General features: G+C 49.7%; 1 protein-coding gene across 4 annotated transcripts in view; it reads left to right on the top strand.

Annotated features, from left to right (window-relative positions):
* The window catches only part of SZT2 (SZT2 subunit of KICSTOR complex), a 50,079-nt gene that overhangs the window by 927 nt on the left and 34,187 nt on the right, over positions 1-14,965 (top strand). For all 4 annotated transcript variants that reach the window (XM_047789386.1, XM_047789388.1, XM_047789389.1 and 1 more), the window contains exons 2-7: positions 8,257-8,382; positions 8,691-8,864; positions 9,131-9,301; positions 12,939-13,070; positions 14,047-14,188; positions 14,569-14,675. In XM_047789386.1, coding sequence (XP_047645342.1) covers positions 8,257-8,382; positions 8,691-8,864; positions 9,131-9,301; positions 12,939-13,070; positions 14,047-14,188; positions 14,569-14,675 — 852 coding nt within the window. The remainder of the gene's footprint in view (positions 1-8,256; positions 8,383-8,690; positions 8,865-9,130; positions 9,302-12,938; positions 13,071-14,046; positions 14,189-14,568; positions 14,676-14,965) is intronic.

Below are 14,965 nucleotides of genomic sequence, written 5' to 3'. Positions count from 1 at the left end.
GGAAAGGTGCCCAGTATTAGAATATGATAGACGGGAAGGGTGAGAGACGTGTGAAATGAAATGGCACAAAAGAGTTGTCATAACATATTGAATGCGTGCCGCGTGCCAGGTACCGTCGTCCTGCTTTACCCCATCAGTTGATACCCTCAACCCGAAGAAGCAGACGTGATTATTTATCCCCATTTTTCAGTTGAGGAAACGGAGGCACAAAATGTTAAGGGCAACAAAGTTACACAGCTAGTTAAGTAGCAGAGCTAAGACTCCCAAACAGGTGGTCTGCTGTAGTATGGTGGTCATAATGTTTCCAGTATAAGCAGTACAGTTGCCACAGGATGGTAAATCTCCTGATCCTTTGGCATGTGATGTAACAAGACCCAGGATTAAACGTGGTTGTAGGAAACTACCCTATTTGAAAGAATCAATGGCGGAGTAGCCTATGCATCAGAAATAGCAGTAATAAGAAAAACCCATGAAGGAATGTGGAGTATGTTTTGTTATGGATTAAAATGAGAGGACATGGAGAAATGTCGTAGTGAAATACAGCATACCTTTTAGACAGATAATCTAAAACAGCATTGTCTAATAGCAGTCTGGTGCAAGCCAAATATATGTGAGTTTTCTAGTAGCCACATTTAGAAAAGTAAAAAGAAACAGGTAAAAGTAATTTTAATATAGTTGATTTAACCCCATATTCCCCCAATATCATCATTTTTCAAAACATTTAAAAACACATGAGATATTTAACATTCTTTTTCTGTACCAAGTCTTTAAAACCCGGAGTGTATTTTATACTTAGAGCGTATCTCACTTTGGACTTGCAACATTTCAAGTGCTGGGTAACCTCGTATGGCAGTGGGTACCATATTGAGCACTGCAAACCTAAAGTAACTTGGCATCAAAACGTATACTCCTGGAAGTCTCACTCGGTCGGAAATTCCTTTGTCAAGTTCTTGATTTGCATTTCTGAAAATTTTATCTCAGAAGCTAAAGGGACTAAAGAGTTCTGCCCTAGGCAGTGACTGATTGTTAGAAGTTATTACAACCCCAAGAGAGAAAGTTTGGGCGTAGTCAGATTTAAGAAGTCATTCATTCCTCACATACTTAAATTATTTTATGTATGCTGCTCTGGGCTCAGAATTGTGCTAAATATCAGGGTGGATACGGAGCAGGGTAAGACACATTCCCTATTTTAATGGAATGAATGAACAATGAATTATGATAATAAGTGCCTCGAAGGAAGAGTACAGAGTGAACCGAGTGTTTCACAGGGGTTCTTAACCTACTTTTGTTAAGTGGTGGGGGTGGATCGGAGAGCCTTCTCTGAGGAATGACGTTTAAGCCTGAAGAAGGAGCAGGAGGTGTCCTTGAGAAGAGTCCGAGCACATTACAGGCAAAGGGAATAGTGAGGATCCTGAAGCGGGGAGCTTAGAGCCTTCAGAGACCTGAGAGGAAGCAGCTGCCCGTGTAGACACAGTAAAGATGAGAATAGCTAACACTGAGTGCTTACTGAGCCCCAGCTAATGCTTGGAAAATCCACATGAAATAGACACTCTTTCACCTGTTTCACAGATGAGGAACTAAGGCGCAGAGAGGTTAAGCAATTTCACCAAGGGCCTCAGACAACAAGCAGGAGGACCAGCATTTGCTCCTGGCGCTCAAAATCAGCGGGAGATGGGTGAGAGAGAAGGCCGGCAGAGAAGATCCGGGTTGAAGCCGTGCCAGAGGTTCAGTACTTTGGCGTAAGCCCAGTGGTTCAGGTGCAGGTGGAAACTGCGTTATTCTGTGGGACTTCCGTCAGCAGAAAAGAGCACGGGGTTGGAAAGGGCTCCAAAAGTAAGTCATACCTCACCCACCAAGGGATGGGGGCAACGAACAGCCACAGATTAACGAGGTGAGCGGCACGGTGCCTGAGAGTGTTTTATTCATCTTGCCGTAAATGGGATGTAGGCCTCGTGAATGTTCCAAAGAGTGGCAGGCTTCCTCTTCACTGTCCTGGCTCTCCTGATTAACTGGCACAATATCCCCGTCAAGTAGATATTCGATGAAGAAACTGGCAAAAGTAACTTGACCAAGCCCACCTAGACAGCAAGTAGAACCAGGTTTGAATCCAGGCCTCTGACTTGAAAACCCTGCTTTCTCTTTGCCAGCCTCCTCCCATGCATATCAGACCCCGGAGGATTAAGTAGTCGGGATGAAAGGTCCGTGTGAGTGTGGGCGCTGTGAGAACAACCTGGCTCAGGGATTCTCAGACAGTAGAGTGGAAGCGTCACTTGGGGGAACTTGTTGCATATAGACTGCTGAGCCCTCTCAACGCTTAGTTCAGTTGGTCTCGGGTGGTGCCCAGGAATCTGCATTTTAACAAGTTCCTCAGGTGGTTCTGATGCAGCTGGTCCTTGGATCACACTTTGCTTAAATTTAATTCTTGGGTCTTTTGGTTCTGATAAATTGCATTTTGAATACGAAGAAAACTTGGAGCTGGTGTTTATAAAAATGTAGTTATTGAAGTGTCGTGTTTGAGGGGGGAGTCTTCCAAGTTAGGAAGTGTTCCTGGTTTTAAGAGAATGGATTCTTTTTGTTTGTTTGCTTGTTTGTTTTGTCTTTTTGCCTTTTCTAGGGCCGCTTCCATGGCACATGGAGGCTAGGGGTCTAATCGGAGCTGTAGCCGCTGGCCTACACCAGAGCCATGGCAACACCGGATCCTTAACCCATTGAGCAAGGCCAGGGACCCAACCCAAAACCTCATGGTTCCTAGTTGGATTCATTAACCACTGCGCCACGACGGGAACTCCTGGGTTTCTCTAAGACCCGATGGATGAACTAGACTCAGTTTGGCCTTGCCGTGCCAGTCCATCAATCAATACCTTCGAGACAAGGTGGAGAAATGGAAGCTGCACGGTAGTGAAATTAAGCAGCCTACCATTAAATAGTCCGAAAAAGTTTTCAAATAGTACAGCTCATCTATGCGCTCCACCTGGTGTATCCCCCTTTCCCTCCTCACTTAGCAAACCCTGCTGCTCAACCCTCAGGAGTGTTTTCTCTCCCTCTTCCTCTCTCTCTATCTCTCTCTCTCTTTTTTTGCTTTTTAGGGCTGTATTAGTGGCATGTAGAGGTTCCCAGGCTGGGTGTCAAATCGGAGCTACAGCTGCCGGCCTGCGCCACAGCCACAGCCACGCCAGATCTGAGCTGCGTCTTCCACCGACACCACAGCTCACAGCAATGCCGGATCCTTAACCCACAGAGCAAGGCCGGGGATCGAACCCACAACCTCATGGTTTCTTGAGGGATTCGTTTTCCGCTGTGCCATGACGGGAACTCCAGGATCATTTTGTCTTAAGTCCCCAGCCTGAGTCAGGTTACTTTGTTACATGCTTTCAAAAAAGCCCATTCTTATCCTTTGGCACGCTTACTCAGTTTGTAATAATATGTTAACTAGAGTGGTTATTAATTTTTTTCTCCATTATAAGGTAAGTTTTGTGGGAGCAGATCAGGGTAATTGCAAGAAGACAGATCCTGGCTCAGTATGAAGAAATTTCCAACTCTGCCAACTCTCTGGGGCTGAGCACAAAAAGCTGAAGAGGAGGAAACTAAAGTTCAAGCCCAGAGGCTCAGCCATCACATCGGTTTTCTTTCCATAATACTATACTTCTGTCTAAAATAAATCTATTGGAATTTAGCCCAGAACCCCGCTTCCCCAGATTCCAGGTCGTGGAAAAGAACATAATACTGGGAAAGAACGTACTCGTGAGACAGAAACTTGGTAGAAACAACTTTCATGGAGGCAAAGGAAAAATCCCACCAATAGAGTCGTTTTTCCATAAAGTGGATGAGGAAGGATGGGAATTCTCGAACCACAAAAACCAGACGTTGATGAAAGGGAAGAATTAGGAATCATTGGCGAGACATTAAGAACATAGCTTGAAAGAGAATAAACACAGTTTGCAAGGGGAGTTTCCCTCATTCATTCAGCGAATACTATTTGAACCCTTAGTGTGTCTTGGCACTGTGCCAATTGCTGGGGCTACAGCAAAGAACAGTGTGTAGACACCCCACTTCCTTAGAGCATGCACACTTGTAGGGGGAACATGAAAAAGTGCACAAATGCCTCGTTATGAGCTTTGGTGGGTGCTATAAAGTCCAGGCTGCTTCGTGCATGCCTAACAGATGCCTCACCGTGCAGGGAGTCACTGAAAAGTTCGTTTAGTAGTGAATGCAGAATTGCCAAGATTTTCGTCCTAGCTGAAGGGACCCAGTATTCCCCCAAATCCCTGTGGTGCTGACCGGTGGACTGTGGACATGTGCTCCCCCTCCTTCTTTTGCTTTTTTTTTTTTTTTTTTGGTTTCGGCTGCCCTGGGGCCTATGGAGCTCCCTAGCCAGGGATCCGATCCAAGCCACAGCTGCAACCTCCCACAGCCAAGGCAACGCCAGACCCTTAACCCACTGTGCCAGGCAGCAATGCCAGATCCTTAACCCAGTGCGAGAGGCCTGTTTCCTCCCTCTTTAATCCTGGTTCAGTATGGGCCAAGACTCCTCTCCTTGATGTTTCCTTGCGTAACTGAGCCAGGCTGGCATTTGAAAAAGTCTTGCTAACTACCAAAGAACAACAGGAAAACAACAGTGTTAAAATTGCCTCACCTTGAGAGGAGGCGTTCTGCTTACGATTCGTTTTAAATATCAAATTTGCTTTGCTTAAAACAGAGGGAATTCACGTTTTCCGCAGAATTGTGTTGCGCATCCCATCGCCTGGCCGTGCCTCAGGCTCTGGGGATAGAGGGTAAACAGAAAAGGCTGCAGAACTGGGATATCCTTCCTATTCGGATAATACTGAGCCCCAGCCCATCCTTTTTTAGATAAGAGCCTTGGCAAGGATCCAGCATAGTCAACTCACAGACAAGAGAGCTCACTGATATCACACTCACACCAGCTCAGTCAATCCTGAGGGAGAGGTTGCCTGGTTTGTGAGATTATCTCATCCTGAGACCAAGGATCAGAGAAAGAGGGCAAGTAATTTGCTGCAATTGCCTTCTTTGCCCGGAGACCCTTGTTGTCTTTTTAGGAGCTTGGCAATAAGAGTATGCAATTGGATGGGACCTTTTGAAGGGGGTGGTGGTTGGCAATGATGGGAAATAACTGTATCTGATTTCTCTAGCTAACTGGGGAAAATCATCCGCAGCTTCCCAGTTTCTGATGTGACTCAGTCTCCTCAGCATCTCTCTTGTCTGTTGGTTTGGTTACTTTCCTCCACACTTCAAATTAGTCACCGGTTCTTACCCGTCTTATTCTAAAGATTCCTTTAAACGCAACCACGCTCACTTGTCTTTTTTTAAAACAATTCAGTGTATTTTATTATATTTATAGTTGTAGAGCCATCACAACCTAAGCTCACTTGTCGTGAAGGTTAGTTCAGCTGGCTTTTTCCAAGCCTCGGTGAAAGGCAGTGCTGGTCGTCTCATTGGGGAAGCATCTCAAACAGTTCACAGGACGGCTACTTTGTGTAGCTCTGGTCTAGGCCACTGTCACCTTCCCTGGTTGTTAGGGGATCTTTCTGAATCATGTGGTAGCCAGAGGGGGAAAATTTTGTTTTTAGTGCAGCTTGACCTAACTCTTGGACAAAATCCCAAATCCTCAGCCCTGTGTGGGACCCAGCAAGAGAGAATAGTGTTTTCCACCGTGTGACTTCAGATGGTAAAGAGACACGACTCCATATCGGATCACATCATGTCAATCTTTAAATTGTCCTTTTGTCTTTCTGATTATGTCAAAGCATCTGTTCTGTTTATAAACCCCTGTCATATTCATTCTTGCGACCACTTGAAATATTTTCTGCTCTTAAGTCCCCAGTTTGAACCTTTTGTCACGCCCAGGAGTGAGCTTTGCAGCCGCTCATCAGGCAAGAATTTGACTTCTGACCCTATGCCTACTAATTATGCTGTGTCACTTAACTTTTTTGGACCTCAGCTTTCTTCTGTTAAACTTTTGTGGGGGGGGGGGGTTGGTTGTGCCCATGGCATGTAGAAGTTTGTGGGTCAGGGATCAAACTTGCACCACGGCCATGGCAACACTGGATCCTTAACCTGCTGAGCCACCAGGGAACCCCTTCTCTTAAATGTTTTGTGTGAAGACTGAATGCAGTTACTTATATAAAGAGCCCAGTATTGAGCCTGGTAATAACCTATAATAGTTACTGTATTCCTCTTATTTTTTTTTTTTTTATCTGTTGTATTTTTAGGGCTGTGGCCAAAGCATATGGAGGTTCCCAGGCTAGAGGTCAAATCAGAGCTGTAGCTGCCAGCCTACACCACAGCCATGTTAACCCAGGATCTCAGCTGAGTCTGCGTCCTACACCACAGCTCATGGCAACGGTGGATCCTTTACCCCCTGAGCAAGGCCAGGGATTGAACCCACATCCTCATGGATACTAGTCGGGTTCATTAACCACTGAGCCAGGGTGGGGACTCCAGTTATTATGTTCTTATTAAGTGCCATGTGCTGTGCTAAGCACTTCAAATGCATGCTTTTCCTTCATCCACAGAACAGCACAATTAGATTGGCGTGAGGATTTATCTCCATTTTTACAAAGGAGAACACTGAGGCTTAAGTAGGATAAGTACCTTTCCCATGATCTCACAGCTCAGAAGAGGCTGATTTGGGATTCAGACCCAGGCTGTCTGAAATCTGAAATTCTTGTGCTTAGCCTTGACAATGTCCTATTGAATATATTTTAGGTGCCCAATCAGCATGAGTTCCTTCCCTCTTTTTCCTTCTACTCTCATCCCTGTCATTTCCCAGTATCTGCATCTATATTGTGTGTGTGTGTGTGTGTGTCTTTTTAGGGCCACACCTGCGGCATGTGGAAGTTCCCAGGCTAGGGGTTCAATCGGAGCTACAGCAATGCCAGATCCGAGCCATGTCTGCAACCTACACCACAGCTCACGGCAATGCCAGCTCCTTAACCCACTGAGCGAGGCCAGGGATCGAATCCGCATCCTCATGGATACAAGTTAGGTTCCTTACTGCCGAGCCACAGTGGAAACTCCTCTGCATCTATATCTCTTTATGCCTGCCTTCTGTCTTAGAAGAGAGAGACTTTCTTCATCTTTAGTTGTTGCATCTCTGCTCGCCACACTCTTCTCCAACATCAGGTACGCTTCATTGTTGCTTTTCCAGGACTTTTCCCATCTCTTTTCCAGATATATTTCCCCATCATTAGAAAAACAAAAAACAAAAACAAAACTTTACTTCCTTTCAATACCACATTTCTCAACAGACAGTCACTGAATTCTGCTCACTTCCTCACAGTCTCGCATTTCCAGGAGGAGAAATTTGCAGTTTATCTAGAATAGGAGGAGAGTAAGAAAAAGAGCAAGTGAGTGAAGAAATGTTACAGATAAAGATTAATCAGGGAGAAACGTGGGGGACTTCAGACCCGTTGACCCTTATTTTCCCTGTCAAACAGTAGACAAGTTTATCTGTCAGGACTGTGGGGTTTGAGAGATTGGAAAACCCGAGCAGAATAGGGAAGGCTAGTGACCAAGGAAAAAGAAAAGGATTGGTAAAGGCCACCATTGGTGACACCACTGGCAATGTGACACGTTTCTGCCAGTGAGCAGCTGGCGTGACTTCTGCGTCGATAGGGGGAAAGGTCGGATTCATCCCGAGTCAACACTTGGCTGGCCTCGGGTTGCGGCAAGGGAGCTGGTGCTTCTTAGGACATTATTGAACCGCCTGCCCGTGAGGCAGTGGAAGGAACTAGAGTGCTGGCAACAGAGAAGGATGGGAGCGGGAGATTGTGACCCACATACGTCTGGTTTTGAGGTTTCCCAGTAGGCTTGTCATTCACCCAGTGAACGTTGTTGTGCCTGCTGTCATCAAGGCTTATTAGGAGGACCTGCTGGGCTTATTGCGTGTCTACTCTGCATTAAGCAATTTGCTAAGCACAGGGACACAAAAACAGAGCAAGACACAGTCCCTGTGCTCAAGGAACTTAGAGTGTGTAGGAGAAACTCACATATGTGTCAGAATGTGCAGAGGTCACTTGGTCTACACAGAGGTCTTTCTGGGGGAATGGGAGCAGAGCGCTGAGAATTGAAAGCTTGGGGACACCTTGCACGGAGGTGGCAGGCGGAGGTTTTAGCTCTGCTGTCTTACCTCTCCCGTGTGGATTCTGAACTCTTTGACAAGTTCCTTGCGCCGTGATCTGTATGTACGAGGAAGTCAATGCACTTTTTTAGATTTGTTCAATGTCTCTTTGTCCCCAGGTGGAAGAAGCTGGGCATGTGTTCCTGCTGATGAAAAAGGATTACCGAATCTCCCGAAATGTTCGCCTGGCTTGGTTCCTCAATCACCTGCATCAGACTGTGCAGGCCACCCCCCAGGAGATGCTGGTGAGGCCCAGAGACACACCAGATGTGAGGGGCTGGGTCTGAGGATCTGTTTTTAGGAGGCTTCTAGAAACAGACTGGAAGGGAGACTAACTCTGAGAGATCCGATTCTCGGAGGGGCCTAGAGTGCTCACGAGGCGATTCCACAGGGGAAGTTTTGTTTACTCATTTCTCCAGCTAGAATGCGTGTGCGGTTGGGTCGTGGGAAACAGAGCCCACGATGCGTCATTTTGGACATGGAGGGCAGGTCCTGGAAAGAAAGAGGCCATCCCTCCCCGACTCCTTTCTTTTCTCTCCGTCTGGACTGGCAGCTTCAGTCTGAGCAGGAGCTGGAAGTCCTCAGTGTCCTGCCTCCTGGGTGGCAGCCAGATGAACCAGTGGTCCCCAGGCCATTCCTCCTCGTACCCTCCACCCGGGTCACCTTCCTGGCTTGGCAGTATCGATTTGTCATTGAGCTGGACCTCAGCCCATCCACTGGCATTGTGGTAAGGGGTCGGGGGGGATAGCCAGACGGGACGTAGGAAGGAGAGGCTGGGATAGGGGCCTCTCAGTGCGGCCAGGAGCCCGGCATGTGAAGGAGCCGTGGGTGTTTGGAAGAGAGATCCCATTCCATCTGTGGCAGTGTGTTTGGGGGGCGTGATCACCCTTAACGTAAGAGCCCCCCTGGCCCACGGAAGCTGCTCGTTTTCTGCCCTCGGCTCAGGGCTGCCTTCGGTTTCCCTCGCGAGACCTTCCTCTGCGTTGCCCTCAGGACGATTCCACAGGGGAGATCCTGTTTGATGAGGTTTTCCATGCCCTGTCCCGCTGCCTTGGCGGGCTGCTCCGGCCCTTCCGAGTGCCTGGATCTTGCATCGACTTCCAGCCTGAGATCTACGTCACCGTCCAGGCCTACTCCTCGATCATTGGCCTGCAGTCCCACCAGGTATTGCATCCTTGCTCCGCGTTGGCAGCCTCAGACCTCGTTGCCAAGAGGCCACTGACCAAGGCCTTATCTGATCTCTACTCCCCGTGCCCTAAGTCCCCTGCTGTTCTTGAACCTGTTCCCTGGTCATCACCGTGAGCCTCCCTCCTTTTGAGGCTCCGGCTCTGGTCCTAAAGGGCCTTCCCGTAAGCTTTAGGGTGGGCAGCACCCATGGACAAATGCCCGTCTCACGGCTCCTCTAAGTCTCTGGTCCGGGCCCCTGAATGTCCGTGTTCTCTCCTCACCCCTTCTGAATTCCGTCAGAAGGTTTGCTAAGGTCCTAATTCCTGGCGCTACCACCAGGAGGTGGTCTTTTGGGATGGGTTTATGATTTTGAAACATAACAAAGACCTAGAAAAATAATTTCTTCCAAGGCTAGAGGAGGGTCATTTTCTCTGAGCCCTGCGAACTGGCGGGTGTCATGCTGACCATACAGATAATTACAGGGCTTATCCAGCACCAAGCAGGCTATCAGAAGGCACTCCTTTTGGAGAGTGGCCAAGTCTGTTACCGGAATATCTGTTTTTGGCTTTGATAAGCATTGGCGCAGTTTCCCCTCATCTGCTCTTCACCGCTCTTCACTCATTGGGAGGGGCTTACCCCTGAAACTATCCCTGATGGCGACATTGTCACCACAGCTGTCACACTGCCTTTGAGAGAAGGGGATGCAAGGAACAGCATCTAAGGGGCTGGAATATGCAACAAGCCGATGGGTGCAAGCCTGGATCCAAGCCCGCTGCCCTAGTTTAAAGTGTTCTAGTGCGCGTGTCGGGGCTGTTGTTGTGGTCTGCCTCCCCAGACAGAGGTCAGGCTTTGCAGGTGCACACAGTCAAGGCGGGGAAAGCTTGGGTATTAGGTAATCACTCGACACTTGGTTCAGCTTGACAAACACTTACTGATGCCTGCTCTATGCCAGGCCTGGGCCAGGTCCTGGAGGCCCAGATGAATCAGGTACTGGCCCGTATCCCAATAGGAGGGGTTGGGAGTTTAGTAGGGGAGACAGATGTCGACAGAGGTAATTTCAGTTGAATGTACTCAGGGCACTGATAAGGTATGACTCAGGTGCTGTGGGAGCAACCCAGCCAAGCCTGGGGAGCAGCGGGAAAGACTTTTTGCACAAAGAAGCACTCGAGCGGAGCCTTGGAGGATAAAGTGAGGTTAACTCTTCAAAGCAAAGGAAATGGGCTTTCGGGGCAGAGGAGCCAGCAAAAGCCAAGACTAGAGCCGTGAGCCTGTGCTCTCACTCAGGGGTGTTGGAGGGAACTTCCCGTTACTCAGTTCGACAGGATGACGTTTCCGCGGGGAGGAGGGCAAGGGGAGGAGGGTGGCAAAGAGGAGGCTGGAGAGAGAGATGGGGCAAGGTTTAGGAAGGGCCTCGAAGGTCATGGCTCCGAACTTGTACTTTATTCTGTGAGGAGTTTCGTGGGGTCATGACGAGCAGTGAGTCTGGCACCATGTCGCCTTCTCTGCGTCCTCGCTGTACCACTTACTGGCTGTGTGCCCTCATGAAAGTTATTTAACCTCTCTGTGCCTCTGGGTCTTTTCTGCAAAATGGGGTGTCAACAGGACCAGTATTGGTGTGCGAGTGCATTACTACACGTCAAGCCCTGAAAGTAGTGCCTGCCACGTGGAAAACACGCAAATGTGAGCTATTAAAACGCTCAGCCCCAGGCGTAGAGAACCATGAGAGGTTTGGAATGCCAGGAGCAGGATCAGGTGTGTACCCGGGGAAGCTCACACTTGTTTGAGGCCAGTGAGGAAAATGGATTGAGGGCAAATCTGCACTGAGGAGAACAGAAGATTATTGCAACATGAAAGAAGAGATAAGGTCTGAACAAGGACGGCAGCTGTGGAAAAGGCGAGGACTGAGAACGTCGGGAAGCCCCAGGGCCTCCTGTCAGTGAGGCCACTGCGTAGGTAGGTGCCTTCCCCACTGGCTCTAGAGCTCCCCCAAGACGGATCCTGCTGTTCTCAAACAAAAGACAAAAGGCCAACAGAAAAACTCGTGGTCGCATTCATAGTTCCTGTCCATGGAAGGAGGTGTGAAAACTACATAAAATATAAAGAAAAACAAAGCTCGCTCATCATACACCGCCCAGAGATAATCGTCATTGGCCTGTTATCGAATATGCCTTTCTTGTCTTTGGGTGCGTGTTTATTTCCCTCACCACCGACCCTCCATCCAGAGAGAAGAGAAACTTGTCAGGCTCACTGCAGACACACCTTTTTACATCCTGCCTTTCTCTTTCTTTTTTTTTTTTTTTTGCTTTTTTTTAAGGGCCACACCCGCGGCCTGTGGAAGTTCCCAGGCTAGGGGTCGAATCGGAGCTGCAGCTGCCAGTCCATGCCACAGCCCCAGCAATGCGGCATCGGAGACGCGTCCGCAACCTACACCACACCTCACAGCAACTCCAGGTCCTTAACCCACTGAGCAAGGCCAGGGATCGAACCCGCATCCTCATGGATACTAGTCGGGTTCATAACTGCTGAGTCACAACGGGAACGCCACATCCTGCTTTTTAAAGTATAATAGGGGCCTTTTTCCGTGTCACTAAATATTCCTTGGAAATGGAATTTTTAATGGCTGCTTGACTTAACTATTTTCTCATATTCTGACCTTATATATTTAGCCAAACCCTTATTGTTGGACTCTTGGGTTGACCCAGTTCTCACTCTTCTAAACAGTACAGCTCTGAACATTTTTCTCACCCTTCCATAGTCCCCGTTCCCGCTATTTCTCTGATTCTGTTTCTCTTCTCACAGTCAGGCCTTTAAGTGGTCCAGAATCCCGCTCTCACGTCTTCCGGCTGTCCCTACCCACTCACCCAGCTCTGAATAGAGAGTGAAGGAGCAGCTGTTGCACGGGAGGCAGGGGTGGGGAGAAGTAGACAGGTCATAGGAGGCTGACGTGGGGCGGGCGGGGCGGGAGGGAGGAGGGATCCCGAGGCCACCGCAGGAGCCCCTGGGCTGATTAATAGGATGCGGCACTTATTTATGTTGGAAGTAGAAGGAAAGAAATCCCGTGGAGAGAGAACGAAGATACTAGGGACAGAAGATCCAAGATCAGGTGGAGCGTTTAGCTTTAGGGAGAAGGGGGAGGAAGAGGAATTTCCTGAGCCTCAAAGGAGGGACAAGAACACGATAGATGTAAACACCCAGCCAAGGCTGAGGGCGTTTTCAGTGGCTGGGGAGTAGCACGTCCTCAGGGTTCCGGTGAGTGGGGGGGTCCTTTCTCTGTGAAGAGGGGGTGGGAGTTATCCATTGAGGGTAACAAGGAAGGGAGGAGCATTCATTGGAGGAACAAGATGTTGAGCTGAAGAAAGAAGAGGTCCAGAACAGCTTCTGTGTGCAGTGCTTAGATATCAACTAAAATGTAAAAAAAAGTATGGGTCAGAATGAAAAAGGCTCTGCCTGGCAAGATAGGGCAGCTTGTAAATAAGGTCCCAGGGGCCAAGATGGGAGAAGCTGGAAGGTCTCATGGCGCCCCCATGCGGGGGGGCTTGGGGAAGCCCTGCGAGGCGGATGAGTAGGGACATCTGAGGGGTACTGCCCCGTGTCGCCCCAACTCCATGTCTCCCTCTTTCCCTGCGCTTCTCAGGTGCTGGTCCAGGGCTGCCTTTTGGACCCTTCCCAGAGGGAGGTGTTCCTGCAGCAGGTGTATGAGCAGCTCTGTCTCTTCGAGGACAAGGTGGCCACAATGCTGCAGCAGCAGTATGACCCCCCGAGCCAGGTATGTGGGAGAGAAGGCGGGTAGAGGCCGCTTTGGAGGAGGAGCTCTAGGGGGTTCCCACTGTGGCTCAGCAGGTTATGAACCTCACTAGTATCCACAAGGATGGAGATTCAAACCCTGGCCTCGCTCAGTGGGTTAGGACCCAGTGCCGCCCTGCGCTGTGGTGTAGGTCGCAGATGTGGCTCGGATCCCATGTTGCTGTGGCTGTGGCGCAGGCTGGCAGCTGCAGCTCCAATTCGACCCCTGGCCGGGGACCCTCCATGTGCCATGGGAGCTGTTAAGGGACAGAGGGTGGGGAGGAGGGACAAGCGAAGTATAGGAGGGGATGGGCCAAGGGCCAGGGGCAGACGGAGCCAAGGAAAGGAGTGCTCGTGGGAGCATACAATAGGTTCCCTACTAGAAGAGGGCTCAGATACACTTCCCCGGACACACATCCTTGCTGGGAAGAGATGTAAAGGCCATTTGCTTGTGTTTTTTTCAGTCCCGCTCTTCTCCCCTGTGCATCTGAGAAGGTGACCGTGGATGGCTTTGGGCTCTGGGATTTTGCAGAGTCAGGGATAAAGCTTCCGAGGCTCACGGCAGTGCACGCTCTTGTTCCTTGAGATAGCTCAGAAATAGCCAGACAGACGACATTTTTGTGTCTGAAGACTTAATTTGATGGGTGTATGAGATATTTCATCATGGCAGTGGAAAAATGTGGGAAGGGCACCTTATTGGCAACAGGTGGGAAGCTCTGCCTCAGTACCGTCTGGAGCTTCATGTGGAGCTGGACTCCCTGCCCATCTGAGGGTCAGGATCTGAACACACATTAGGGGAGGGAGCATAGTCAGGGTCTGGCTGCCCAGTAGGGGTTTAGGGTCCTCACAGGATTAGGCCTGTCGGGCCTGGGTAACGCTGAGCTATAGATTCTTCCTTGGCTGCGGATGGGGCAGCCATGCCACCTGTCCCATTCTGTCTTTTCTGTAACTTGGGTCAGGCAGAGGACCAGTCCCCAGACTCAGGGGAGCCCCCTGGCCGGAAAGTGGGAGTCTCCATGGTGACGGCTGATCTTGGGCTGGTCAGTATGATTCGTCAGGGCATCTTGGCGCTGCAGTTGCTGCCCTCCAACTCTAGTGCAGGTCAGTCGAAGGCATGTTGGCGGGGTTGGGGAAACGGGAGGCACGGGAAGGGGGGGGGGCGTCATTAGCAAAGATGGAGGGGTCGGTGGGCCCAGGCAAGAGTGTCTCTTTCCTCGTTTGTGAAAGGTGAGGGTTAGTAGTGTGTATCTCCAGGACCTCAGCCCCGACAGCCGTCAGGGACCCGAGCGGGAGGAGTAGAGCTCCCAGGATACAATCACTTAGGAGGGGATCGGGATCCAGACCTCAGGAGGGAGGAGCGGGGGGAAAGGGAGAAGGGCTCGCTGGACACTGAGGTCTTAGGGCCCCGTCATTGGGATGCCTCCCTGAGGCTTTGATCTGGACAGTGTCCCCAGGTCTGAGTCTGATGTTTCCCGCTCCAGGCATCATTGTGATCACAGATGGGGTGACCAGTGTCCCTGATGTTGCTGTCTGTGAGACACTGCTGAACCAGCTTCGCAGTGGCACTGTGGCGTGTTCCTTTGTGCAGGTGAGGACTTGCTGGGAAGGGGGAGAGGGAGGCGTGGTACCTCACAAAGTGGGATGTGGCTGGTTGCTTTCTTGCAGGCAGTGATTTCCCAGGTAAAAGCCAATCACAGTTCGGGGGGGGGGGCTGGGGGCATCTTGTTTAGAACAGGATAGGTACAGTGGTGGGAAAGGACCAAGCCTTTGTCCTCTCTCCCTAGGATGTGAGAGGCAGTACGTTGTAGTGAGAACAGTGCGAGATTTACCTTCTGGCCGTTGGTTCCAGTCCCACGCCTCCTATTAGATTAGTTACTA

This window comes from Phacochoerus africanus, chromosome 8 (assembly GCF_016906955.1).
Source record: "Phacochoerus africanus isolate WHEZ1 chromosome 8, ROS_Pafr_v1, whole genome shotgun sequence".
Taxonomy (NCBI): domain Eukaryota; kingdom Metazoa; phylum Chordata; class Mammalia; order Artiodactyla; family Suidae; genus Phacochoerus; species Phacochoerus africanus.
The sequence above is the reverse complement of the archived record's forward strand: the minus strand, read 5'-3'. Positions and strand labels throughout refer to the sequence as shown.